The sequence below is a fragment of the Rhinolophus hipposideros genome (assembly GCF_964194185.1).
Source record: "Rhinolophus hipposideros genome assembly, chromosome: 4".
Classification (NCBI taxonomy): domain Eukaryota; kingdom Metazoa; phylum Chordata; class Mammalia; order Chiroptera; family Rhinolophidae; genus Rhinolophus; species Rhinolophus hipposideros.
The window spans coordinates 105,833,468-105,860,905 of record NC_138050.1 but is presented as its reverse complement, the minus strand read 5'-3'; the positions used below and the strand labels follow the sequence as shown (position 1 = coordinate 105,860,905).

The 27,438-nt window shown below is 43.8% G+C and overlaps 1 protein-coding gene across 4 annotated transcripts in view; it reads right to left on the bottom strand.

Moving 5' to 3' along the window:
• CSMD1 (CUB and Sushi multiple domains 1) overlaps window positions 1–27,438 on the bottom strand; it is a 1,600,646-nt gene that overhangs the window by 413,866 nt on the left and 1,159,342 nt on the right. For all 4 annotated transcript variants that reach the window (XM_081046432.1, XM_081046429.1, XM_081046430.1 and 1 more), the window contains exons 9-10: window positions 25,508–25,632; window positions 14,474–14,595 (exon numbers count right to left, since the gene is read on the bottom strand). In XM_081046432.1, the coding sequence (XP_080902558.1) occupies window positions 14,474–14,595; window positions 25,508–25,632 (247 nt within the window). The remainder of the gene's footprint in view (window positions 1–14,473; window positions 14,596–25,507; window positions 25,633–27,438) is intronic.

Here is a 27,438-nt window from a genome sequence, read left to right as displayed (position 1 = left end):
GTATTCCACGATCATTCAGGCTGTCCTACTGTGCTTTCTAGGGTGTGTACTTGTTTCTCTCAGACACTGTGTTCCCAAGTCCTTACTGGAAATCTCTGAAGAATTCTAAGTCTACCTAATAAGCCAAGACCTTCCCCCAAACTCTGCTGTCACGCAGCTGTCCACTTAGGGATACTGCGGTGTATTTCTGCTGAGGTGGGACTGTGAAATCGGGGCTAGGAGGTCCCCATTCCAGGGGATGAGCATAGCTGCTGTCCCATGGGGGACATCGGCAGGGAGGCCCCGGGGAAGCTGTGCCTCTGCCAGAGCATAGATGTATTTCAGAGTATGTCATTCCCGTCTTTTCATGGTTGCTCAAGCACACACGGTCAGTGACTGTCTAACGAAATGCTCTCTGTCCCTTCCTCCCAGTCGCTACACCCTGTTATCTTCTGAACAACCCTCACATCCATGCCTTGTCTGTATTCTAACAATTCATCTGAACTAGCAACACGCCTGGCACAGCATAATTCAATACTTGGGTTTCTTCAACCAACACCCCAGCAGGGGTTCTGCGAGGACTGCAATTAACAGGTAAATGGACACAGTGTTTGTCCCGAGCGCACGATGCCAATGCTCCCGGGACACATGGTGACCGGGAAGCCATGGAGCAAGGCCATGTCTGTCCAGTTGCAGCTATCCATGCTTTGTGACGTGAGCCTGGGGGCGGGGGGGTGGTACTGATTAATGGTGAGAGCCACGTTGACTCACGGTGTCTCCTGTCTTCCTGAATCACCTCCCCCAACTTCCCTCAACATATTGCCAAATGTCTCAGAAGTCAACAAGCGCCAATGTGCAATACAATATGAAAACACAATTTTCATCTTATGTGTGTGGGAAAGTGTGGACTGTGCAAATTTATGCATAAACAGGACCGCGACAGTTTCTGTCTTCACAGTCTGCTCACTTGGTTACGTCTGGGGCTCTGTTTTATATTTTACCACCACTTGTGTCATGCACACACATCTGATGGCGCAATGCAGAGACTTCTAAAGATGAGGTGAACTCCAAGAGGGGTGTGCTAGGCCTGCGGACGATTCTGACGGGGTTAGTGATAAACAAAGAATTAGTTCTTCGCATCGTGTGCCTGACTGGTGTGACATGGGCGACAGCAGAGTTCTGCCTCCATAATGGAAGGTCCTCCCAGTGGCTTCCCACGGGAAGTCTCAGCGGTCCTGTGCAGTGTGCATCACAGGCGGAAAAGGAGTTACCACCGCAGCACTAGCTTCACACCATGGAAGACTCGGAGCTGGGAGCCAGCCCTCTCACAGCAATGGTGCTGACTGTTGGAAACAAACACCGGAACCATGAATGGAGGAAGCTTTGTGGAAAATGAAAACGGCATTGGCGAAAAGGCACAGGAAGCAGAATGCACTGACCAGAAGAGGCCAAGTGAAAGAAAGAGTCGGGCGTCCTTCGTGACACAGCACCGTGAGGGGACACTGAGAATGCTGGGACTAGACACGGAGGGTCACAGGAGGGGCTGTTCTCCAACCGCACGGTCTAACACACAGATCACACGGCAGTGACACCCAGGAGGGTTTCTATAACAAAGTAAAAAACAGCTTTTGCAACAAGGTGATCGGCAACAGATCTCAGTAACAAACGTAAATAGGGGTAAGATTCAAGACAATTTTTCTGCTGTAAGTAGGTGTTTTAAGACGCTAAGGCCAAGGTGTATTTAATGGTTTGTCTCAGATCTGAAACCAAAGATCTGTGTGAGAGAAACCAGTGCCACGTATACAGCTGGTGCCCCTCACGGTCGACCTCATGGGAGGTTCTGCCTCTCTTGTTAAAAAAAAAAAAAAAGTCCTACTGTCACAGTGATAAGTTTTTGGACACTGTTAGGAAATGATTAACTTTATAAAATACAGACAAGCTCAAGAAAGAGTGAAGATGGTGTGGAGAACTTGACAAAGACCGTTAGGAAGATGAAAAAGAGAGGTAGGAAAGAGCTTAGCAGTCCCCTTTACCACGTGAGCCCCAGGCACAGATTCCCGCAGCTCCCTGGAGAAAATGACTGGACAGTACTGAGTTCCCAAGGAAAGTGGAAGGATGGAAAAACCATGTTGCAAAAGAAAATTCCGAAACGTTTCCCCTGCTGCTTGGGTTCAGGATGAGAAATGCCCACCGTCTCCCATCATCTTAGAACCTCCTGGCAGACGGGCAGGAGGAGACGGAGTAGCAGTTCCACTCCTTTTACTGCAGAGGCTGCGGGCTGAGCAGCGCTGGGGCCGGCGGGGTGCTGAGGGTCCGTGCCTCTGGGCCGCAGAGGAAACCTGAGGCTTCCGTGAGCCCTGCTGTTAGCAGGTGGGCTGTGCAGTCGGGCTGGATGCAGGCGCAAGACTGGTGCGTTTCAGTCAGAGCCATGTGGGGCTTCCACTGTGTTCTGGAGACGTGGCAGGGTCTCAGGTGCAGTAAGGGAAGGCCACGGCCCGACACTGCCCCGAGGACCGAGCCACATGCTCCCAACTGCCCGCCCCCCTGCAGGGGCGGTGGGGCAGGCCCAGCTCTGGGGAGGCAGCGAGGTGGTGAAGGCATGGGAGCCCAGTGGCTTAAGTTGTATACATGGGCCCCCATCTGAGAACTCCATACCTGAAGGAACTTACTAAAAGCGTGCTTCATTGAAAATTTTGCATAATTGTAGCTCATTTTCTTTAATCCTATATCAAGATAAACTTGTTTTACATATAAATCTAAAATGTATATGAATGTATATATACACTTGCTTCTGATAACTTCTAATTCAAAATGTGCCAATCATAATTCATCATAATTCAAATCTTCTCTTCATTTTCCATCATTTAATCATCTGTATACGTATGCATGCATACATACGTGTGTGTGTGTGTGTGTGTATTTGTAAGACACAACCGTTGGTGTCAGACATTTTTCCATGAAATATATATATGTATTTGAGCATTTTAATCACACGGTATCTGGATAGCAAGGCATCAAATGTCATATTAAAACTGCTTTCACAGAGCACATCTGCATGGGTCACGCTTCGGCCACGTTAAAGGCAGAATGTGTAGAGTGGTGGTTCTGTCCCGACCAAGGACACACCACGTAAGACACGGGTGGAGCTAAGAGTGTGTGCTCTCCGCATGCTCACGTGTGTCCTCCATATACACACTGATCACACAGACGTCCGTGCAGCACCCAGCAGCTCCAGACCCTGGGAGTATTCCCACCATAAATGCTCTAGATGGGTTTTATAGACACACAGCATTTAATAAAGAGCACTTTTGTTCATCCCGTTAGAATTCAGACGTGATCCTGAGAGATGGGATAATTAGTTCAGTGCTTCAGCAAAATGTATCAAACGAAATCCGAGCCTTTTTCTCAACAACAAAAATTCCTATTGCAAATAGAACAATCCAAAGTGCTTCACTGACTTCAAGGGAGGGTCAGAAACGGTGAGTGAGGGGCTGGCTATGTCTCGCCCTAATGGACGTCATGGCTGCAGGTCTCTGCTGTAGGCACCTTCAAAAGAAAGGTGTGACTGACATTCCACTGTACGTCTACCTGGGGGTGGGGCATTCACTCAGTGTCAGGTACAGCCGGCCACTTCTGCTCTGACCACAGAGATGCCAGAGGGGTAAAGTCTGTGCTGCTCCCTTCTCCCCTCGACGCCAGGAGCCTGCTGGCACTGGCGACAGCGCTCAGCACAGCTCACGCTTCCCTGGACGCCCACAGAAACAATCACCAGGCCGTTAGCACAGACTCAGGCTGCACATCCCAGCACCACGAAGGGCACATGAAAACAACAGAACCGAACCCAGACCTCGAAACACGGTCTTTGCAGTCTGCACACTGGTGGGAACGTGGGGTAACACACTGTCGAAAATACAGGACAGCCAAAGCACCAAAGCTACATGGTGGGGAAGCGACCGGCTTGCAAAACACTAACCGTGACCGAGCGGAACAGCGACAAAGGTGCCTTCTGTGTTTCATGCAACAGATGTTTCTAAGAAAAATATTTTGTTTATCTGGAAACATATTAGTACAATATATTTCGCTATTTTTAGGACCCAAATAATATGGACATTCGTGGGATTAGCGACTTGGAGAGAGCTATATATATATGATCTCTGCTAATTCAGTTTGCGAACTCACCCTAGAAAAAGCGCTCCACACCTCATTGCTGAATATCATTATGGTCACCTTCCAAGTCCTCCCCTTGGGAAGCTGTGCACCGATGCCAGGGCCTAGTCCACCCTTCAAAGCACTTTTGGAACTCTTTATCTAGAATGGCCATCACAGTTGTCGTCGTATTACCCTTGATGTCCTGAATGTCATCAAAATGTCTTTCTTTCAATATTTCCTTTATCTTCAGGTAAAGAAAGAAGTCATTGGGGGCCAGACCCGGTGAGTAGGGAGGGTGTTCCAATACAGTTATTTGTTTCCTGGCTAAAAACTCCCTCACAGACAGTGCCGTGTGAGCTGGTGCATTGTGGTGATGCAAGAGCTCCTTCGGGACCATGTTTGCACACACCTTTCTCATGCCAAGATTTTCAGTTAAGATTTTTCCTGTTTCTCTATTGATGTTTACTTGGTCTGCTATGCTTCCCATAGTCAGCCGGTGATTTTGACACACAATTTGAAAAATTTGTGCAATGTTTTCTTCAGTTCTGCTCATTACTGGCCGCCCTGACCTCTCTTCATCAGTGACGCATTCTCTCCCCTCAGAAAAACATTTAATTCATTTGTACACTGCCATTTTCTTCATGGAATTATCCCCATAAACTTGGACTAATATGTCTCTGATTTCCTTTCCACTCTTGCCAAGTTTAACAAGAAATTTAATGTTTCTTCGTTGCTCTAATTCAAGCTCAGACAGTCTTATGACGGCACCAAAAACACAATGAAAACCATCACTCAGCAAGACACCGCCACATGTCAATATGAACACAACCGTGAGACACTGATGTACCAAGGTTACAAAACGTTACAGAGCTGTTTGTACAGCGCTGCCAATGTAAGTGCATGGTGGCAAGTTCACAAAGTTAATGGTCATACATCACATTTAAAAAACAAAAACAGAAAACCCTTTCTCCACCTCCTCAGTGATCTAACATGACACATGCTTGGTCATCATTCCAGCCATTTACTCAGTACCACATACCTCACTATATGTCTGTCGCTTACCATGCAAGACACTGGAAATTCAAAGCTGTTGCAGACATAAGCTTGCTTGCAAAAGATAATTTAAGTAACATTTAATTCAAATCTAAGATTCCTAAGATGTACCATTATAGTTTGTACCATTCAGAAATCAACAATTAAAAAAAAAAAAAAAAACTCTTAAAAATCAGATACAATGTTTAAGTTTAGCTCTGAACAAGTCATGGATTGGTCATACAAGTCTATCACTGTTTTGGGGTTATTTCCTCTTTTTGGGGGAATTTGACCATTTATCCTGCCTTCAGCTGAAATGCCTGGAGTACGGAGGTAATCTTTACAGTTAAAGAGAGTAAAACGAAACACAGCTTCCTCTACTTTAGTTATGGGTACTTTTCCCTTCTCAACAAGGTGACATAAAAGCATTTACAGTGTGACCAAATTTTTTGCTAAATCAAAATCTGAGTACATAAAAACAGGAGACCATATATCAAAACAAAAATAGTGGTTACCTCTGGGTGGTGCAGATGATACAAAGTTTAACATTTTATTTTATAGATATCAAAACAGTCTCAATAAATTATATCTCAATCCTGTTTCATTGTCATGAGCTTGTTAGTCAATACTTGCCTATAGTTTACCTAGTCAGGCTGTTGGCTAATTTTCTCTCTTCTTTCTGCTGTGGTATCTCCATTAAGCAGAGGTTTTAGCGGCTCTGTCCATCACTTTTTTCCAATTATCTGAAAAATCTACATCTCAAGAAGTTTCTGAATGAATGTTTTGTTTTTGCTATTTGTCTAATTATTAATCTGCTTAAATAAGAAAACCACTAAAAAGAAGAAAAATGCAAAGGAAAATGTGAGTTACAGGTAATACATTAACAAGCAAAGAAAACGTGACCACTTCGAAGACATGCAAAGCTAACTGGGAAAACAGGTTAAGTAGGCTATTCTCAGAACATCCAAGAAAATAGTAATTCCTGTCTTCCTTTATCATTACACACACACACACACACACACACGAAAACAACAGAAACAAACAGAAAACCTTACCACCTATTTGTCATGAAGAGTACGATTACTAAGATTCATTCTTTCAGGCAAATTCTGGACATACAAGTATTGAAGTTTCCTCCTGTAAAGCGCTGTGACAGAACGTACTGAGTGGTGGTTTTCCTCCCCACTCAGTGCGTTCTGCCACAGTGCTGTCACTTGGTGCCCGCCCCTCCACCAGTACAAATGACACCACCGGCCGGGCCTTCACTCACTCCCAGGAGTCCGCGTGGCGGGGTCTTGTGTCTACATGTCTGCCGGCACTCGTTCCTTGTACCTGTGCTCTGCACACACGACAGATTAGTCTTCCTAAGCATACTGTCTCCATCATGCATGTGCGTGTGTACGTACGTATGTGTACGTGTGTATATGTGTGTCTAACTCATGTTTGAGTTTCAGGTACAAGCAAATCAAAACCATGGACCTTGTTTTCTGTTTTCTTTTCTTTTGGAATGTCAAGAAGAGGTGATAAAAGTAAGTCAAGAAAGAGAGTGTTATGAGAAAATCAATTTAGCAGGAAGCAATAAATGTTGGTGCCTGCGTGACAGCACCGAAAGGACAGTGTGCAGGATGATTACAGAGACTTGAGAAGAAAACAGTCACCAGAGCCAAATTCAGCTCCTGAAGAGCTGCAAATATTAAGCAGTGAGAATGGGGATGTGGACAGTCAAAGGGCTGGCACAGAGGTGACTCTACGGGAGAGCTGACTCTAAGGACGAGCTCGCCAGTCAGGAAGGGAACATAACGGCCAGGGACCGAAGAACGCGGGAGGGTGGTAAGTGTGCAGGGGCGCAGGCTGGCGTGGAGCCCGACACACTCTGGTGGCCTTCAGGGCCACGCGAGAAAGTGCATGAGGCCAAGAACAGACCCCATGGTGGCTCCCGGGCTGGAAAGGGGCCTGGGCTGGAACCGACCAGGGCTCCCAAAAGTGCTGGAAGCACCCTGTGTCTGCTTTCTGCTTCTCCACCAATCTGTGAGTCTCCTGAAGGGTAAACAAAATCTACTGAACTGTAACTGTTTAAATTGCATTTCAAAGCATCTTACGCTAGGATACATAATATCTAGTTCTACCTTAACTTCAGAATAATTTGAATGCAAATGAATGCCTTCTCTGCATCTGTACACATTTGTTACTTAAAATTATGTTAAAACTCCACCGTATAACTTTAAGAAGTTAATTCTCCTTTCCCAAAAACAAATCTCAAAAGCAGTTATTTTTTTACAAGCGTGAAATTTAAAGCAACTTTTCTTGTTTTCCTTGAGACATTAAGAGTTGTTCATTACGGGAAAGGCGTCACATAAATGTATAAACTGCTGTGACCAGTACCAATCCCTTGAAGGTCTCTTAGGCCTGATGCCCTGTCCTGACTTAGGCTCCTATCCTCTTCCATAATGACCCCCAGGCCCTGGGGCTTCCTGCTCTCACCTGCGTGCCCTGCAGCGGCGCCCACTGGTTGCTGGCAGGACAACCTCTCTGAGACGCAGGCCCACCGCACTCCTTCCCTCCACACCCTACACTGGTACCTGTTTCCACTGGTGTGAAATTAGAGCCCTTTACCTGTCCTCCGTTTAGTCTTGCTGAATCAACTCATTAATAGTAATATTAACAATAATAAAGAGAAGAGGAGGAGGGGCAGAAGGACAAGGATCTGGCAGAACTGTTTCAGGCGCTCCACACTGATCTTACACTCTTCACAACCAGCGTAAGATGTGGGTGCCACGCACGCGCTAAGGGAAGACGGCTCAAGGCACTTACCTGTCCTGCCTGACCTGAACTGCACAGCTGGTGAGCGGCATAAAGAGGGGGACACCCTGGGGCCTGGCTCCCAGACGCCGCCCACTGCACTCCCCTGGTGTCCCCGACCTGCCTACGGGCCATGTCACCTTTGGGACCAAGGTTCTGCCCTGGTGTCTGCGGCAGGCACCCCACTCCCGCTCCAGAAAGGAGTTCAGATTTCTTCAAAAGGCCTCTAACGCCCTAGAGTCTGGCCCCAGCTGGGACTCCCAGCCTTATTAACCACGAACTTACAGGAGTCTGCAGGGACAGGTGACACACACCTTCCCTCCTGCCTTCACTGCCTGCTCCTCCTCTCAGCCGCGTCCCTCCTGCGCCCATCAGGCCTTCTCCTCGGAAGCTCCTGCTTGCCCTGGGCTTTGCCCTGTGTACAGGGGCCCTGGTCCCTCCACACAGTGAGGTGCCGCCCCCTCCATTGCTCCCAGTTCTCAGCACCACACATCCAAGGGCAGTCTCGCTGTGCTTCCCCAGCAGCCAGCCCAGGGTAAACTCATGCATATCCGTGTGCCAGCCCACGCGCGTGGGGAGAACACACAGCGTTGTAGCAAGGTGGGCAGGGAGGGCAGGACGGTGCAGTTATGTGTTTCGGAGCATTTATTTCCTTAATCTATTTTCAACTACAATTTCCACTATATGTTACAAACAATGGGAGTTTCGCAGATGCATATGGAGGTATTTATGAGGGTTATTTAGTTGCCATTCCTTTGAGTATTTATTTACTTAAAAGTGTGCTATGGTCTGAATATTTGTGTGTCCCCGCCCCTCCCAATTCCCATGTTGAAAACCTAATGCCCGGTGTGATGGTGTCAGGAGGTAGGGCCTTTGGCAGGTGAGGAGGTCATGGGGGTGGGGCCGTCGCCATGGGATTAGCACCCTTAGGAAGGACACCCCACAGAGCTCCTTGTCCCTGCTGCTATATGAGGACAGAGTGAGAAGTCGGCCTCATGCAGCCTGGAAGCGGGTCCTCACAGGAAGGCGACCGTGCTAGGACCCTGATGGCAGATCCCAGCCCCCAGAACTCGGAGATGGTGTCTGCTGTGGATAAGCCGCCTGGTCTCTGGTATTTTGTTACATGAGCCTGGAGGAACTAGGACAGAATTCATATGTCTTAAATCATTTAAATCCCCAGAGTTTAGCATCAACAAAATTATTCTCTGGGGAGCTCAAATTACAATTACGTACTAAAATAATGTCACCACAGAATGCATCTGAAACGCAAACGTACCCATACATAGAAGGACTCCAGGGAAAGCTTTTCTTCCATATGTCTAATCTTTTTTCTTAGAAAACCCCAGGAATGAACTTTTGAGAGTATTTGCTTATAATTCCCATAATCTCGCTCACCAACTTTATATTACATGTACTTTCTTTAAAACGTGATCACAGAACTCATCAAGAATTTTAGCTGATAAAAGATGGATTATTGAAGATGGTTTTAGTGAAATATATTGATGAACATCTTACTGTATTAACTTTTATTGACTCTCTACTAGACCTGTATGGTAAAAGCAACTATAATTGAATGTTTAGAAATCTACTTCTCCACTAAACTGAATCTTCTTCCGGAACTTTTTTTTTTTTGTAACTTTCTGCCTATATAGCAGGTTCTCCTAATATATATTATATTAATATGCATATTATAGATAATGTATATTAAAATAATACATTCATATAATATATATTATGTACATATATATTATGATATATATATGAATAGATTTCCAGTATTCCTTTTCACTTCACATTCCACAATATTATAAATTTTAATATGTGTTACTAAGAAACACACTGAGCTTCCTACAGCCATATTTTGCTTGAGCATTTTTATGTTAATGTTTGGCATAAACTGACACATGTCACTGGGTTGTAGAATAACCAAAGGAGAAACAAGACCAGGAAAGAGTAAAAATCATCATGACAGAGCTAATCTCTCAACAAACGAAGTTTATTAACTAATCTCCAATTGACTTTGGAGATGGATTTCGTTTTTTATTCCATCTTATCTTTTTAAAGTTTACAAAGTGTATCAAATACACAAATTGAGTGTACCGACACTTTTTACCTAGAATTCTCTGTTAATCCTTCTAGCAAGTCATTGTCTGGACATCTTTATATAACTGTGATTTTCTCTGATGTTCAATATGGAATATCCCTTTGTCACCGTGAACTTAATAGAGAAACCCCTTATTTGGAATGACTCCCAAAGAATGAAATCAGGCCTCATCATAATGGCAATGCCTGCTCTTAATTTGAATGGTAATTCTGCTGAACTGAGATGCCTTCAGGTGCCTGGGTAGTGTTCTTGGAACAGTACTGGTGTGTGAGGATCAGCCTGGAACGCCTGTTTCTTCTCTGGGCATTTCACCAAAATAAAAACAGGCACAGAATTTTCAGAAGCAGTATTACAGCGCAAGATCATGAAATTTAACTTCTTAATTGTTGACTGTTCAGAATCGACCGAATTTATATGAAGTCTTTACAAAAATCTATGTAAACATACACAGAGAGCAGAGAGGAAAGGGGAACTTCTAAAATGAGAGAAATGTACTCTTATAAACCCCAAACTGCGTGAGTTCGTTAGTATGTCATTTCACAGTTCAGTCAAGTTTAAAAATCACCTTTGAAAGGTCAAAGAACTTACTGCATGAGTTGTAACTCATTTTAGCCCACTGGCATCTGGTGAAACAGGAAGCTAATGGGATTTCAAACACGTCCGAGCAAAGGATGAATCTGGTGATAACTGAAAACTGCTTCTCTGACATCTGCGTGTGACAAACATCACTGGTGCCCATCTTCTGCTTTCCAGATACTTCTTTCCTCAAACTCCCCAGGAGCTGGACCATGAGCATTTGACTCAAGTGGACCTCCAGGAAAGTCGGCTATGAACATTCTAGAAAAGTCCTTTCATTTCTAAGAAAGGAGTGCCTTGTTTCCTTGACAAGACTGTGCTGAAGCCATCTTGTAACCTGAGGGGAACATCATCGCTGCTGCTCTGGAGAGTAAAGCAGAAAAGAATGACCAAGGTCCTGAATCAAACCTGGATCATCCCTGGCCCTGCCCTTTGGTTATGGGAAGGAACATTTCCCTAAAAACTTCTGGCTCGTAATCAGCCGTTCTGTTACCGACAGACAAAACTATCTTACTTACACACAGAGTAACCTACTATTTCACTTCCTTTAGGTACCATCGGAGTGATAATGGAATAGCGCGGGGCAGACAGAAATACCTCATCTTACAGGAGGGAGAGAGCTAACGAGGCACCATCAGTGCAAAGAGAAGAACCACGTCCTCATCCTGCAGTAAGAGAACAGTGGCTGTGCCATCTCAGACGAGCCGGCTAACCGCCCTGATTCTCAGCTTCCTCTCGGTGAAACGGTTCAGACAATAGTAACTCTTAGCTTCCTTTAGTGACACAGATATTTCAATTATTCTAGTATGTACAAGAAAGAAAGAGAGATCAGATATATCTTCTGCATAGGAAACTACTTATGATTATCAATATGGAATCTGCATTTAAATACATTTTCAGCATTGTGGCAGGGTGATAAATTCCCTGAAGGTTGAGCTTGGAGCCATAGCTGCCCCCGTTGGAACCCCATGGGTATTATCCATGCCAAGCAGCTGAGTTATGTGAAAACTCTTGCACGGTACTTACAGTTGCAGGATTCCCATCGTTCATTACAGTGGAGGCCAGTCTACCTCCCACCGACCCTGAGACAAGAATAACGCCACCAGCACAACTCTCTGACTCTGTTGGGATTTTCTGCACGACGCCATGCATAGCTCAGGTTTAGGCAGCTAACTACACACTTGTAAATTCCAAAGTTACCTCCCGCGGTTCTATCTGCTTGGACATACAGCAGACATCTCACTCTCATTAGTCCTAAAACCAAACTCATTATCTCTTCCCATTCAAAGTGGCCTCTGAGGTCTTTCCCTGGCTCAAGGTAGGGAAATTTATAACCTACTGAAGGAAACTGGAACAATTTGGGGAATAAAGGAAGGGCATGAGGAGAAATGGTACAAGGACAGTGGGTATGTGCCGGGACTTCTTGCGAGGCTGGAACACATGCTCCTTCCTTTGAGGGCTCCCTACCCACCCAAAGCCACTGTTAGCCCCACCCCCATTCACTCAAGGCATCTGTTGTCAAAACCACGTGGGACACAGTATTAAAGCAAGAGCACAGGAAGTGCCTGCCCAGTCCCCTGGCCCTCACTCCTGGGCTGGTCTGTCCCCAAGGCTTGCTGACTAGCTGAGACACTGCTGGGACTTTTTCCTTCACCACACCCAACGTGCCTGCTGTGGTTCAACAGCTCACACTGGGGAAGGGACGCGCAGTGGCTTTGCCACTCTGCTTGTCATCTGTTCTCATCAAGCCATCACTGCATATTCTCCTTCTCAACATGAAAGGCCACTGGAAGAGGTTTCGTCATTGCCAGTGTCTGTCTTATTGTGGTTGTCTCCCAGAAGACAACCTTGCTCGTAGCCCCTTTACTGGGGAAGGATCCCAAGGGAATGGAGACAAAGGCACAGAGAAGAGGAGGCCTGCCGTGGTTCCCAGGGGGCTCCCAGAGGCAGTTGGCTCAGTCCTGCTGGGGCGGTCTGCAAAGCCGTGGCACGTACTGTCTTCTGTTGGGGGAGTGGCTCCCTGTCTCTCCAGGCTCCTGCTTGTGTCACACTAAGGGGACTCCTGAAGGCTTCACTGGTGTAAAGTGGCAGAACCATGGGCAGAATGAAGCTCTGGGTGGAGCTGATGGGAAGTGCTGCCCCCACAGTAGTGCAGGATGGGGAGGGCAGTGGGCCCAGCGTGTGGGTGGGCACGCTGGTGCCCAGGCAGCACGTGGAGAGCTGTGCTCACACTCACAGAGCCGCCTTCCACACCTTATTTCTCTGGGGCAGACTCATGGACAGACTCAAAGAACCACAACAAACATACACGTTCACTAACACACTCCCTTGATTTAATATGATTAATTCCTTTTAGATATGTTTTCTTTTTTTTAAAAAAAAGCATCCAAGGAAAGAAATAGTCCTGCCTCCAAATTGCAAAAGTAAGTCAGTATTTTGCAAATGCCCCAATCGCTTTCGGGCCCAGTGACATCTCTATCCTTATAATATAAAACACCTGGTTTTATTTAGAACTATATGAAAATGGATGTGATTTATTTATCATCAATTCAATTCAACACCGAATGTGTCCCCAAGACAAAGAAACTCCACTGTTTTCGTACTTACTTCCCAAAGTCCATTAGGACTTTTCCAAATTTCAATTCGTATGACTGAACTTGCTGGGAACCAAACAAATAGAACATACTAATTTTTCCAAGGTATATAAATGCAGAACAAAATAAAAAGACTTATCTCTATACTAGTAATATGCTATATATTTTAATGCAGACTTAAATAAAAGTCTTCTTTTATGAACACATTCATGAGATGGCTGGGTAAAGGGTTACCAAATTATGAGTAAGTTGTATTCTGTTAATCATACGCGTGTTTGTGTTACCACTACTAGAACCAACAGTTTATCATAGAAACTGTTTCACTGACTTAGGCACTCGCATCTATTTATGTCATTGTCACAAGCACCCTCGAAATGAAATGCAGCATTACGTCTTTCACAGATGAGGACTGAGGCTCAGGGAAGTGAATGCACTTGCCCGAGGGCTGGTAGGTACACGGCCGAGAACAGGGCTGGGCAGGTAGCGGGGCCTGCACGTAAGTTCAGTCACTAAGTCACTGAGGAGCGCCGGCGTCTGCAGTAGCAGAGGTGGTGGCCCAGGGCACACTGATAGGACAGCAGAGCACGGGCAGCCGGTCACAGCAGCAACGGCGGCGCGGCAGCTCCTCCGTGTGTAGAAGGAAAGCTCCCAGAAAAGCAAGTGCTGTATGATCCCACTCACACGTGGAATCTAAGACCAGACTGAGCTCATAGAAACAGCACAATGGCTGCTACCAGAGGTGGGAGGGTTGGGGGGTTACAAGGTACACACTTGCGGTTATAAGTAAGTCTGGGATGTGATGGCAGCATCTTGACTCCGTTTACAGCACTGTATTGTACACATACATGACAGCTGCTAGGAGAGTAGATATGAAAAGTCCTTATTGCAAGAAAAACATGTGTAACCAGGTGAGGTGATGTGTCTCTACGGAATTTGTTGTGGTAACCATTTCACAACACACATATGCATCAAATTGTTATGCTGTACACCTTAAACCAATGCAATATTACACACCAACTACATCTGAATAAAACTGGAAGAAAACAGGAAATAGCTCAGAACCAGTCGGAAGTGGCCCTCTGACAATCCTCGCTTGCTTTCCGGCAAACGTGGGTGCGCAGACACAACGCAGCACGAGCTGTTCGACTCGAACGACAGAAGGGAAGGGTGCGTGGCCCTCCCCGGCTGCCCGCTGGACAGGGCTGGCCTGCCAGCTGCCCAGGGGCCACAGGAGCCTTACCTTGTCTGGGTCCGAGCTGGTGATGACCCACACACAGTGGGCATTGTCTTCATACTGAACCGGGTAGTTAGGGGAGGTAATGACGCCACTGGGCCCACGCAGATTTGATCCACACGTTCTCGCTAGAAACACAGACAGACGACATTATTTTCCACAGCATATCGCCTGTGTGGTAAGACATGACATGCGCGTGAAAGTTCAAGGTCGCTCTCTGCCAATGATGATAAATAATGGTTCGTGCCCTCCAGTGTGCAAGTGCGTTTTGCTCAGCCCTCTGGACCCTCATTTGGTATCTGAAGGTTAAACTGGAAATCGCTATTATATTGCATTTACCGAGACACTAATTACCATTCCCAGAATGACCTCACTGGGGCTAGCACCATGGAGTGTCACATCCTTTAACCTAAACACATAACAATCAACTTTTAAAATACTGGCATTTACTTTCCAAACATTTCTTAAATAAAGATGGATAAAGGATGGTCTGGTTTTAAAAACTCGGTAGATGCATCATTGCTCAAAAGCTCAGCTGACCGGGCTGCACACAGACACATACACGTGCTACATGCTACGATTTCTCTCGCTGATGAGTCTAATCTTAGAGACGATTTTCAACTTCAGCTGGGAAATTTCCGAAAGCACTCTAATAGCAACAGTATTCATTAGAAAATCTTAGGAGAAAAGATTTCATCAATAAAATGAATGTTACACGTTCATACCTTGCCACTTATTATACTGAATGGCTGATATTAAACAATGTAGTTTAATCGACATTTGTTGACTTAATTTTGAATTAATATTCTCAAAGTGCCATTCTAAATATTTCAAACTTTGAAAAAATACAGCTGAAGAATCTGTGCAGTCCAGAACTAATTTGTTACATTCCCACTGACAATCTGTACTCATCCAATCATTTGCCCCAGCTGTCACTCTGCTGGAAAGTTCACCAAATCTGACACCCTGTCACTGGCCTGTGTCCCACTGTCGGCTTTGAAGCTTGACCTCTAACTTGACTTATTAAAATTGGTTTCCAGTTCTCTATGAAATCCATCTTTCCCATTGCTTGGGGAAATATTATTTTTAATAATTATATTTTAGTATGTTAACTATTAAGGAAATATTTATAGGACATCAGTACATTTTCCACATGTTACGCATACATAATACTGCATTTCACATAGAGCAAGTTATGAAGCTAATCCTTCCATGATATTTCTCACCTAAAGTTGTCTAATTCATTCATAAAATACTTTTCTGTTTTACTTATAAGTGGATGTCTTTCTTTGTAATACTTCTTTAAATAAATTGTTTTACTCTTTTTACCAACACTTTTAATCAAAGCCATCAAAATACTCAGCTAAAATGAAAAATGTAAAAATACTCAGGGCAGGAAATTTTTTCCCCCCATTTTGTTCACTTGTATGATCTCAATGATTAGAACAAATTTGGCATTTGATAGTTTCCCCCATTAATATTTGTTGTAGTTTTTGAATAGGTGTAACAATCTTAAATATGATCTAACTGTAAGTATTTGATCTTAAACATCCTCCTTAGGAAACTGTTGCCAACGTTAGCTAGTACTGCATTAGTCTTTGCCTTTCTAAATCGTCTCATCCTAATCATCTGCTTCTTTATCACCTGATGAGAGCCCCATCATTCTATCAATTTTGATTCACGAGGTACTGCTTCCTTGTATCAAGGCTTTCCTAGTATCCACACACAAATCTCAGATTCTCCGTGGTCAGCTAGCTACTCAAAGTTCAATCATGGGTGTAATACCCATGTACCACGTCTGCAAACTACTACCCAGATAGCCTGGCGGGTCAGGTCCAGACCACACGTTACCTCCTCTGTCTCCTGCAGGACAATCTCTCACCTGGGGCTTCCTTTCTCCTCTGTGTTGTGGGGCAGAAGTAGTTACATGAAACTGCAAGCTCTCTAAACTATACACTGGAGAGAGAAGAGCAAAGCCACAGGTCTACCTCTGTCACACTCCACATCATCCTCCAGCAGGTCAGGCACCCAAAGGTCAATTTTTTAGATCCACTATATTTTGAATTCCTTTAAAAATCAACATCTGGGGAGAGGAAGAGCTGGAGAAGAACACAGGACAGCCTGAGAGAGGAGCCAAGGCCAAGCACTCCGCTGTAATGGACGCCTGAGTGTGAGGGTCCAGAGCACCAAGGGAACGGTCAGAGAGGGTGCTTCTGCCCCGAGGTTGTGTCCAGTGAGAATGCCGCAGGAGCAGCCCGTCTGTCAGACAGGAGGAGAGAGTAGGTGGCGAGAGGATCGGGGCAACACATGTAGACCCTTCTGAAGGAGGAGAATGGCTGGTATCAGCTAATCTACAAGCCACATCTGGTCGCTTTGCCGGCTGTTTCTGTACTGTCATTAAATGTGAACTCACATTCTGCACATAGAACAACACCCTAAAACCCAACTCGGGAGGCTTCACACCTCGCCTGTGTTTTGCAGTCACGGAGTCCATGCTGGCCCCCCCCCCCCCTCCACCTAGGGTGGACCCTTTAGATAATGATGGAGCAATCTCACAGTGACTGGAGATGTGACATCTTCTCAAACTGTCCCTTCTGTACCAAACAAGTATTCAGCTAGTGAACAAAGTCCTTCATGAACAAACAAAACTCACTAGCATGTACCACTGCTAAGCAAGTTTTCACAGCAGGATTTAAATGTATTTCCAGAATCGAAAGGTGTACGTGCATGTCTATACGCGTTGTAGTCGAATGACACTTCCTACTCTCGTAAGGCCTTCTCTTTTTGCAAGATCTTTTGGGAAATATAGGGAAATATCTAATATCTAATACAAAGCAATGTGCACTTAAGTGCTTACTAATGTTTAATAAATGGTCTTTGGTAATAACTGACCTAATGTACAGCAAATATCACTCATAAGACAGTGTCCTAAATGTATATGCTGAAATTTAACTTACCGTGTTTCCCCAAAGATAAGACCTACTCAGACCATTAGCTTTAATGTGTCTTTTGGAGCAAAAATTAATATAAGGCCTGGTCTTATTTTAATACAAGACTGGATATAATATAACACCAAGTATAATATAATAAATATGACACCATATCATATCATATCATATCATATCATATCATATCATATCATACTGGGTCTTATATTAATTTTTGCTCCAAAACATGCATTAGAGATGATGGTCCGCCTAGGTCTTATTTTTGGGTATCTCTTACATGTCTTTAAAAAAAATGAGAATTCACGAAATAATAATTAAAAATATGATATATCAAGAGAGAAAGTGTAAAAGGAGAAGAAAGTAAACTGATTGATTTTGAATGCCAGTATGTGCTATTTCTCTATTTAATCAATAAATATTTAAGACACATCTATTTCACATAATTTATCTTATGTGATGTGAAATAATAACTTATCTGTGTAAGTTCAGTTGCAGGAATCTTTCCTGTTCCATAGTTACTACTTAATTAAATGAATTAAAGAGATGGATATTTTACCTGACAAAACTTAAATTAATAGACTGTCAGAATTCACATCAGAAGTTTTTTCAGGAAAAGCTGGAGTCTAGGCATGGTTTTAGAATGACACAGAGGTTAGTTAAGAGCTTGTCTTTCTGAAACACACCTGAGATCCAGGCCGGGCTTATGCAGTTACTAGGTGTCTGTTGTTCAATTATGTCAGTTTACGTCTCTCAGTTTATTCAGTTGTATAATAATTGTAACTGCCCCTCTGACTGCTGTGAAAATTGAAGGAACGAATGCACGTGAAGCATTCAGCACCCTGCCCCATGCACCGCAACACAGATACGTACTAAACACATATTCATTAAATGCTTATTAAGAGTTGGGCGCTGAGTTAAACCTTGAGGCTACAGCAGAAACAGAACGCCACTAGGCTCCTCGCCTTCATCGGGCAATTAACAAACAAACACGTGAATGTCTAATGTCAGGAGATCATGAACTTTACAGAAGGCAGAGTGGGGCTTGGAGAGCATCTGGAAAGGGCTTGCTCTGGAAGATGGTGGTCTGGAAGAACTGTGGAGGAGATGACCATTGATAAAAGCTGTGGGAGGGAGAGCCACATGGACATCTGGGGGGAACGTGTTCTGGGTAAAAGGAAAACAAAATCAAGGACAGGAAGGCAGAAACTTTCTGGGCATGTTCTAGGAACAAAATTAGCACCAAATTAACATTAGTTTTCACGTCATTATGTCAGTAGGATTTGAGAGTATAAAAATACAAAACTCTACTATTTCCAATAACTTAATAAAAAAATAGAGAAAACACATTTATTTCCCAGGTGACTTCAAGTAAAAACTAGAAAACCTTAGGAGTCTAGAAGCAATGAGAAAAAATATTTCCAAAATCACTGGAATTAAAATAAAAATATATATGTTTCTTTAAATCTGAGATTATATTAATAGCTATTTAATACTCAGTGTATAAAAGTACAATCTTAAAATTGACTCCAGACCTTTAATTGGGTAGAATGAAGAGTCATCTTTCAGGTATAAACCATCATTTTGGCATGGACAGAAAACATGGGTAGAAAGACTAAGCTATGAAAGTCTTGGAAAATGACAAGTTAATAAGTAAAGGACATTTCTTAGCTAATCTAACCCGGAACCCCAAGGTAATAATAACTTGAATCTGTGACCCATGGTGGCTCTAATTGGCTTCCATGTAAGCACAGTTACAACTGCAAATAATATTTCACCTTTCTTCTGTTCCCTTTCAACTCACTGAGCAGCACCTACAAATATTAATTCTGCACATCAAAGTGTATTAGCATTGAAGTAAGACAGATAAATAGATATCTCCTATCAATGGAATGAAATGCCAGCTAGAATATTTTACTGAAAGTAAATAAATAAAATCTAGATCCTCTTTTTTTTTTTTGCTTGTTTTAAAAATCTACTGCCAGTTAAAGATACCTAAACAGTTTTAAACAGCTCATAATATTTTACCCTGTGAAAGTCATAATAGTTGTTTTCATATCCCTAAATGAAGTAGGCATAATTTTCAACAAATTCACTCGTATAATTACTGAGCTGTGACAGCCATTCATGTGTCTGAAGAACAGGGAGAACAGGTAGCCCTCCCCTGTAGGCCAGTTAATTAGCTAATGTAAGCACTGGCCTGGATGGGAGAGCACTCGGAGTCACTGCCATTTATCAACGGCTTCCATCGGATAGCCCTCTGTCGAGAAGGTACCATAATTACTGGAGTTAAAGACTCTTTGTGAAGATGGGGACCTTGGGCGTCTGTACCTCCTTAATTCACTGATCTGAAATCTCATAATGTGTGTAATGCTTGAGCAGAGGCATTTTACTGTATTTGATAGATGGCTGAATTCAGACTATGCGACTGAGCTGATCGATGTACGGGCTCCTTTAAAGGCTCCACATGAATCGGGAAAACCCAGCCGTCATGTTCTCTTCTCGCAGGCTATTCATTATGGGAACATCACAGAGCAGAAGTGAACTTGGAAAACTGCACTTGGCCGATGGAACCTACTGATAAATAAATAAGTATTCCTAGAGTCTGTTTTCTGTAGCGTTTGACATACTGTTATGTTTCACGTTATCCACTTCCCCTACATTAAAGCTATCTTTGTATAGAAATAGTTATAAAAGCTCTACTTGAAAATATTTTCAGTTCTTCTGCAATTAATGAATCAGTCATTAAAGCAAGTAGAGGCACTATTTAAAGAAGGGAATGATGACAGACTCAGGGTTATTAAATGCTGCCAATCTGAAAAACCTATGGATTTCAGTGGTAGAAAGTATGCTGTCCAGCGAAGGCTGCCAGCCAGGAAACAGGTCAGGACTCCCTGAGCTCATTCCTTCCCTGCACACCTACAAGGTGTGACTGACGGTTTCCCACGTTAGAAGAAAACCAGGACCATGCACTGAGCTCAATATCTAGAGCTGTGCTGCCCATGGTAGGGACTGCCCGCAGTGAGCACTGGGCATTTCACACGTGGCTGCTCTGAGCAGAGATGTGCCGGCCATGGGGTGGGGGAGGGGAGAGGAAGGAGAAGGGGGGAGGAGGAGGGAATATAACACACTGTATAACCTTCATACTGACTCTCTGTTAAAATGATAATGTTTCCTGACTATTAGGGTAGATAACCTGTTGCTCTTGCTTCTGTCATGTGGCTGTTAGGTGCTTTCAATTACGTATGTGGCTTCCATTTCCCTTCTGCTGGAGAGCACTGCCTTAGAGCCCCCCTCTCTAGGAGCAGCCCACAGGGGCACTGGGGCACCTGTGTCCCTCTGTGGAAGTGGTGGCTCGGGTCATGTTACAGGTCATTACTTGATGTGACAGAACTATCCTCCTGACTGCAAGTCTGAGCATGGAGGCAACTGTCCTGTGAGAGACCACGTGGCCAGGAGGCGGGCACAGGGCAGAGAGAGGAAGTGGGATATGGAAGTGGACGGCAGGCTTCTCATTTCACCATGGGCCTTCGCGTGAGTCTTTCCCGCCCAGCACGTGAGCTATTTACGTACACACAGCACTTTTTTTTTCACCTATATTGCTTACAACTAAAATCCTTCACTGATACAAAAATGCCAAGGGCTGTGAGAAAGGGCTGCATGATCACCTAATCTGTTTGTCCTCTCTGCACATGAAAAGCTGAGGATGACATAGGAAGCAAAAAAAAAATTGTGACATTTACTCAGTGATTTATTCCGTCTTTCCTTCTTACGGAAGTATATTCCCTTGGCAGAGACTGCCATTTTCCCTTAATAGCGAGTCTCCCTTTCTCGCCCAGAAATATAACTGTTGTATATTTGACTGCCGAGAATAAAAATTGTATTCCTACATCTCACAACAGGCGAACATTACCTGACTGGATTCTGGCCAATGGGGTTGTACATACATGCATGCGACATTTTCTAGACACGTGCCGTAAGGTTCTGTGTCTCTCCCTGCTTCTTCTAAGCTCCCCCATCCTGACACCTGGGGTGTGGACGGCACCTTGGAGCATCAAGGGGAGAGCCTGACCACAGGATGACACGGTGAGTCCAGGCCATTTTCGTCCTTGACACACAGCCGCCAGCCAGTCCTGTACTGCCCAAGTCCTAACTATTTTATGAGACACAAATCCATTTCCATTTTGGTTTAAGCTTCTCTTGGGTTTGCATTTTTGTCACCTAATTTTGATAACCTTCTTCTAAATGGTATATCTCAAATTCTTCTATTAAGGAGATTTGGGGACCTTTTGTTTATTTTTTTGTCTAATGTTTCACGACTCCAAATATACTAAAATAGATATTCTTTAAAACTTCAGGTTTTTAAAATACTGCTTATTATGGTTCCCCAGATACAGACTGCTCCAGTGAAGGCACATAGATTTGATATGTATATCCTCCCTGCGAACACTCTGAAGAGCTGTGTCCCACTGTTATGGCTCATTATTTCAGAACATTAGAAGTAATACATTGAACAAGAATGAAAGCATTTTCCCATTCAGTAGGATCTCTTTTTGTTTTATTGATGGTTTCCTTTGCTGTGAAAAAATTTTTTGGTTTGATGTAATCCCACATGTTTATTTTTTCTCTTACTTCCATCGCGCGAGGGGATATATCATTAAAAATCTTACTCCGGGTAATGTCCATGAAGTTTCTTCCTATATTTTCTACTAGATATTTTATGGTTTCAGATCTTATATTTAAGCCTTTAAGCCATTTTGAATTTATTTTTGTATATGGTGTAAGGAGGTGGTCCAGCTTCATTGTTTTGCATGTGTCTGTCCAGGTTTCCCAACAGCACTTATTGAACAGACTGTCTTTACCCCATCGTACATTCTTGCTTCCATTGTCGTAGATTAGATGGGCATATAGGCATGGATTTACGTCTGGACTCTCTATTCTGTTCCATTGATCTATGTGTCTATTTTTATGCCAGTACCATGCTGTTTTGATTACTGTAGCCTTGTAGTATAGTTTGAAATCAGGTATCGTTATACCTCCCACTTTGTTCTTATTTCTCAGGATTGCTGAGGCTATCCGGGGTCTTTTATGGTCCCATATAAATTTTAGGATTATATGTTCTATTTCTGTGAAAAACGTCGTTGGTAGTTTGATAGGAATTGCGTTGAATATGTATATTGTCTTAGGCAGTATGGACATTTTAACTATATTAATTCTTCCTATCCATGAACATGGAATGTATTTCCATCTATTTATGTCTTCTTTCATTTCTTTCTTCAGTGTCGTATAATTTTCTGAGTACAGATCTTTTACATCTTTGGTTAGATTTATTCCCAGATATTTTATAGTCTTTGGAGCAATTGTAAATGGAATTGTTTTTTTAATTTCTCCTTCTGCTATTTTATCATTGGTATATACAAATGCAACTGATTTCCGAATATTAATTTTATATCCTGCTACTTTACTAAATTCATCTATCAGCTCTAATAGTTTCTTGGTGGAGTCTTTAGGGTTCTCTATATATAGTATCATATCATCTGCATATAGTGATAATTTTACTTCCTCCTTACCAATTTGGATGCCTTTTATTTCTTTCTCTTGTCTGATTGCTGTGGCTAGAACTTCCAGCACTATGTTGAATAGAAGTGGAGATGGGGGGAGAGGGGCTCACGGTGTGAGGGATGTAAAAATAAAATAAAATAAAATAAAACTATAAAAAAAAAAAAAGAATGAAAGCATTACTCCAGGAAAAACGAAGGAGATTCCAGGCGGAGCAGAAGCAGCAACACGCCCCGTGGGCGGGGAAGGAGATGACTAAGCTGAGTGCCCTCTGCTTCTGGGTAAGACACAGGGGCTGCCCGAGAGTGGAGATGAGACTTTCCCGGTTCAGCGAAGCGAGCAGGTCAGGTGACAGACAAAGGTCCTGGGAGGGCGCTTCTCAACTGTGATCAACTAGGACACGGGAGGTCACTTCTAATCACGTCAGGTGTGCAGGGTGCTTGGCTGGGGCAGAGCAGGAGCAGGGCTGCCGCACCTGAGCCTGGGAGCACGGGGAGCTGACAGGGCGCTGAGGCCTGGGCACCAACGTGGATACTGATGCCGTGATTGGGTTTTGGTTTTGTTTTTGTTTTGGCTTAACCTGAGATTCGGGGCAAAACCAGGAAATGCTATGAATAAATAAGACAGGAATCAAATAGTACATTGCACATATTTCCTTTGTGTTACTCTTAACAATTTAAAACACATGCATATTTACTAGTTTTGTCTCATTTGGGTTTTTAAAATAATGATATGTATTTCTGGTACAGAAGAGCAAGAAAACCATTAAATAATAAAATCATACAGTTTTCCTTAAGGGAAATACACTACCTGTGATTTAGTCCTCGTCTATACCTGGGAGCAGTGTACGTTGCCACCACTCGGTGGGAACGTGAATTGGGCCACAGTTCCTTTGAAAAGCTAATAATGTCACTTTTTAGTATTACCCAACATTCAAAGTGGTGTAGTGACAAAAGGCAGCAGGAAGAGCCTCTGCCACTTCCTTGACGGGAGATCAGTGCTTCTCCATGAAGGGTCTCTGTTTCATAGAAAACAGTCACCTGCAGCCAGAGCCTCACCCATTCTGCCCTGGGCACATCTGGGCACCACAGAGCTGTGTGTTCCACTCATGAAAAGCCGTGGGTGGTCACAGCAAGGAGTGCGATACGGTGACTCCTGCAGAACGGTATTCTTGCCTCAGATAAAGCTAGCAATGTGCTTGGTAACTACTCCACTTCGCAAGGTGTAACTGACACAGTTCACAAGGAAAATTTATAACTCCATTCACCTGAAAAAGACTATGGGGAAGGATAAGATATTCCTGTATAGGATACTTTCCTTTTTTGATTTTTTAAAAAGATTTTATTGGGGAAGGGGAACAGGACTTTATTGGGGAACAGTGTGTACTTCCAGGACTTTTTTTTTTTTTTTTGACCCAAGTAAAGTTGTTGTCCTTTCAGTCTTAGTTGTGGAGGGCGCAGCTCAGCTCCAGGTCTGGTTGCCGTTTTCTAGTTGCAGGGGGCGCAGCCCACCATCCCTTGCGGGAGTCGAACCTGCAACCTTGTGGTTGAGAGGATGCACTCCAACCTACTGAGCCATCCAGGAGCTCAGCGGCAGCTCAGCTCAAGGTGCCGTGTTCAATCTCAGTTGCAGAGGGCAGAGCCCACCATCCCTTGCGGGACTCGAGGAGTTGAACTGGCAACCTTGTGGTTGAGAGCCCACTGGCCCATGTGGGAATCGAACCGGCAGCCTTCGGAGTTAAGAGCAGGGAGCTCTAACCGCGCGGACTGGCCCCGAAACTTTCCTTTTTATTCCTAGACCAACCCACTGTTACTTTGTTCTTCCCTCAAAACTATCAACTTGCATAAATTACTGTTTGGCTAAAATACAACAAAACAAAACCAAAAACAATCCTAGTTTTCCTTTGAATTTTATTATTTTTTCCATACTAAAACTGCCATCAGTTTCCTGCTGGCTTCACCACGGCTTCTGTAACCCGTGAGGCTGTCACATTCTTCACAGAAGAGACAACTCGGTGCTCTGCAGAAGGTGACGCTGTAGTGTTCTGTCCCGCTGGCGGGGTGAGAGGTCAGTGTGAGATAAGGTCCTAATGAAGCACTGGCTGGGGATCATACTCCCAAACTGCCTTGGTCACTGACATCAGGATCCGAGAATTAACTTCACTGCCACTGGAAGGTGATCAGTGTTAGACGAGCAGGGATCTGCTTGTGTAACACTTTTTCACACATATGCAAACTGTATATAAATATAGGAAGATGGTTGCCCCGTTACGTCGAGTGTGTGAGTCTGAATGATTAGATCTGCTCATCTCTTTCCTGACATTTAAAACCACAAATGTCCTTGGAAATGTCTACCTCCTAGCAAATTTCAAGGCACTGTTTCTCTTTTGCCCACCATCACTATGAAAACACACAATCACCCAGTTCTACACCATCTGTGCACAACGCTTTGTGCTTAAATAACACATGTGTTCGGAAACCCCGGTGACCTGCTGACAGACAGAGCCTGGGCCCTAAAACCGTCTCGCCCTCCTCACCTCTGCAAATCGGCCGATGGTCACTCCACGCAGCCAGTGTCTCGGTGACTCTCTGGCAGGTGATGCTTTTGGATCCCTGGAGCACAAAACTGTCCTCACAGGAGAACTGGACATTTGCACCAACCCTGAGCAATGACAAAACAAGAAACAACTCCGGTTATTCCTAAAAGACGTCTTTAAAAAACCACCCCAGTGCTGCTACAGTGTTAAACATCAAACAGTATTACACATGGAACAACCCAGTAGCGTATCCACAGAGGGAACCCATCTAGTGTCATAGGGGACAGTCACAAGACGTGGATTCCCACGTCCACTCTGCCAACTTCATAGCTAAAGGAATATATAAACCATACCGTGTCCTCCCTACAACAGAGATAATACCAAAGGCAGCCTGTGTGCTGTGGTTTGAGTGGGAAGATGGCATTCAATGTGAATAAATCTCATACAGAAACGAGACTGAAAAAGTCCAGGTTCAGAAAATGTCTCAGGACAAGAAAGACAGAGGCCGCATGATTCCACTTCCATGAGGCATGTGAAGGCGTCCAGTTCATCACACCAAGGCTGGGACGGTGGTTCTCAGGGAGCGGAGGGAGGCACCATTAACCACCAGGCACAAGCTTTGAGCTGCAGTAAGACGGACAGTGCTGGAGAACTGCTGTCCATCACTGCACTGTATTGTCAACACTGAACATTTAAAATTTAGGAAGAAGGTCAACGTCACGTTAAGTGTTCTTGTCATAAAATTTAAAAGAGAACACTAGCTCCCAATGGAAAAAAAAAAAGGTAATTCCTCAGTAAAGAATCTATATTACTATGATAAATATTAATTATCTTCAGAAGAAGTCCAGTGAAATTGTTTTTCACAAACACATCTTACAAGGAAAGAATCATCTGTTGTAGAAAACAGTAATCCATCCATCTAGAGTTAGAAGAAAACCTGCTTTGGCTCCAGAGCTGCCTCTGAAAACATGAGGCGCTAGGCTGCGAGACTAACACAGTGTTGTTACAGAATCAACTTCGTCAGGTAACAAGCAGTTGCGAGAGGTGCCGTCAGGCTCCAACACTCTCAGCCTTGCTCCAGGCCTGGCCCCCCGCAGTGGGGGGCGCCCCGCGCAGTGATGGCTCACCATCTGACAAGCCTGTCTCTACAGCAGGAAATTCTACTTGTGTCTCCTATTTCACAAACCCTGAGGTTGGTGTGGACAAAAATGGGAGCGAAAGAGAGCCTTCTGGGGAAAAGAGGCAGAGTCGCCTATATCATGGATAAAATTAATAGTAGATAATAGATAGGGGGAAATAAACGCATGCTTTCCTTTCCCACTGAGTCAGAAACTCTCATCTGTAATATCAGAGTGAATATTAGCCCAGTCACAGGACACAAGCATTCCCCACACTCAGTCTGGGGATGGTTGGTGATGTCTGCAAAAGCCATCAGATCAGGTGAAACCAATTTGAAAAATACTAGATTAAACCAAATAAAGCATCTTTCTTTCCAAAGGGGGCGCTCAGCTTACTAAAATTTAAGGTTCAAAAATTTATTTTAGCTACTTAAGAGAATGTAAAAAGTATGCACAGTTTTCCAAATTTGTCTGGGAAGTCCTTTTTCACCAACTGTCCAGGGCAACTGCAATTCTATGGAAATAATCTTGAGAAACACTTCACTACAGACACATAATACGGACTACTTTTGAAAGTGAAAAGTGTTAAAACCAAAACGCAGACACAATTTAATTGTCATTTAAGAGAGCTCCACATTTTAGACACATCCCTCTCTAATTCCTGCTCGTGTGTCTGTTTAAACCTCTGAAACCACATTAAATAAATGAAACAAACACAAGGAGTTTGTTTTGAAAACAACTATTGTATGTCTAAATTTCTTTCGTCTAGGCCCCAATTTCCCATTCTTTCTATTTACTTTGATTTCAGTTTTT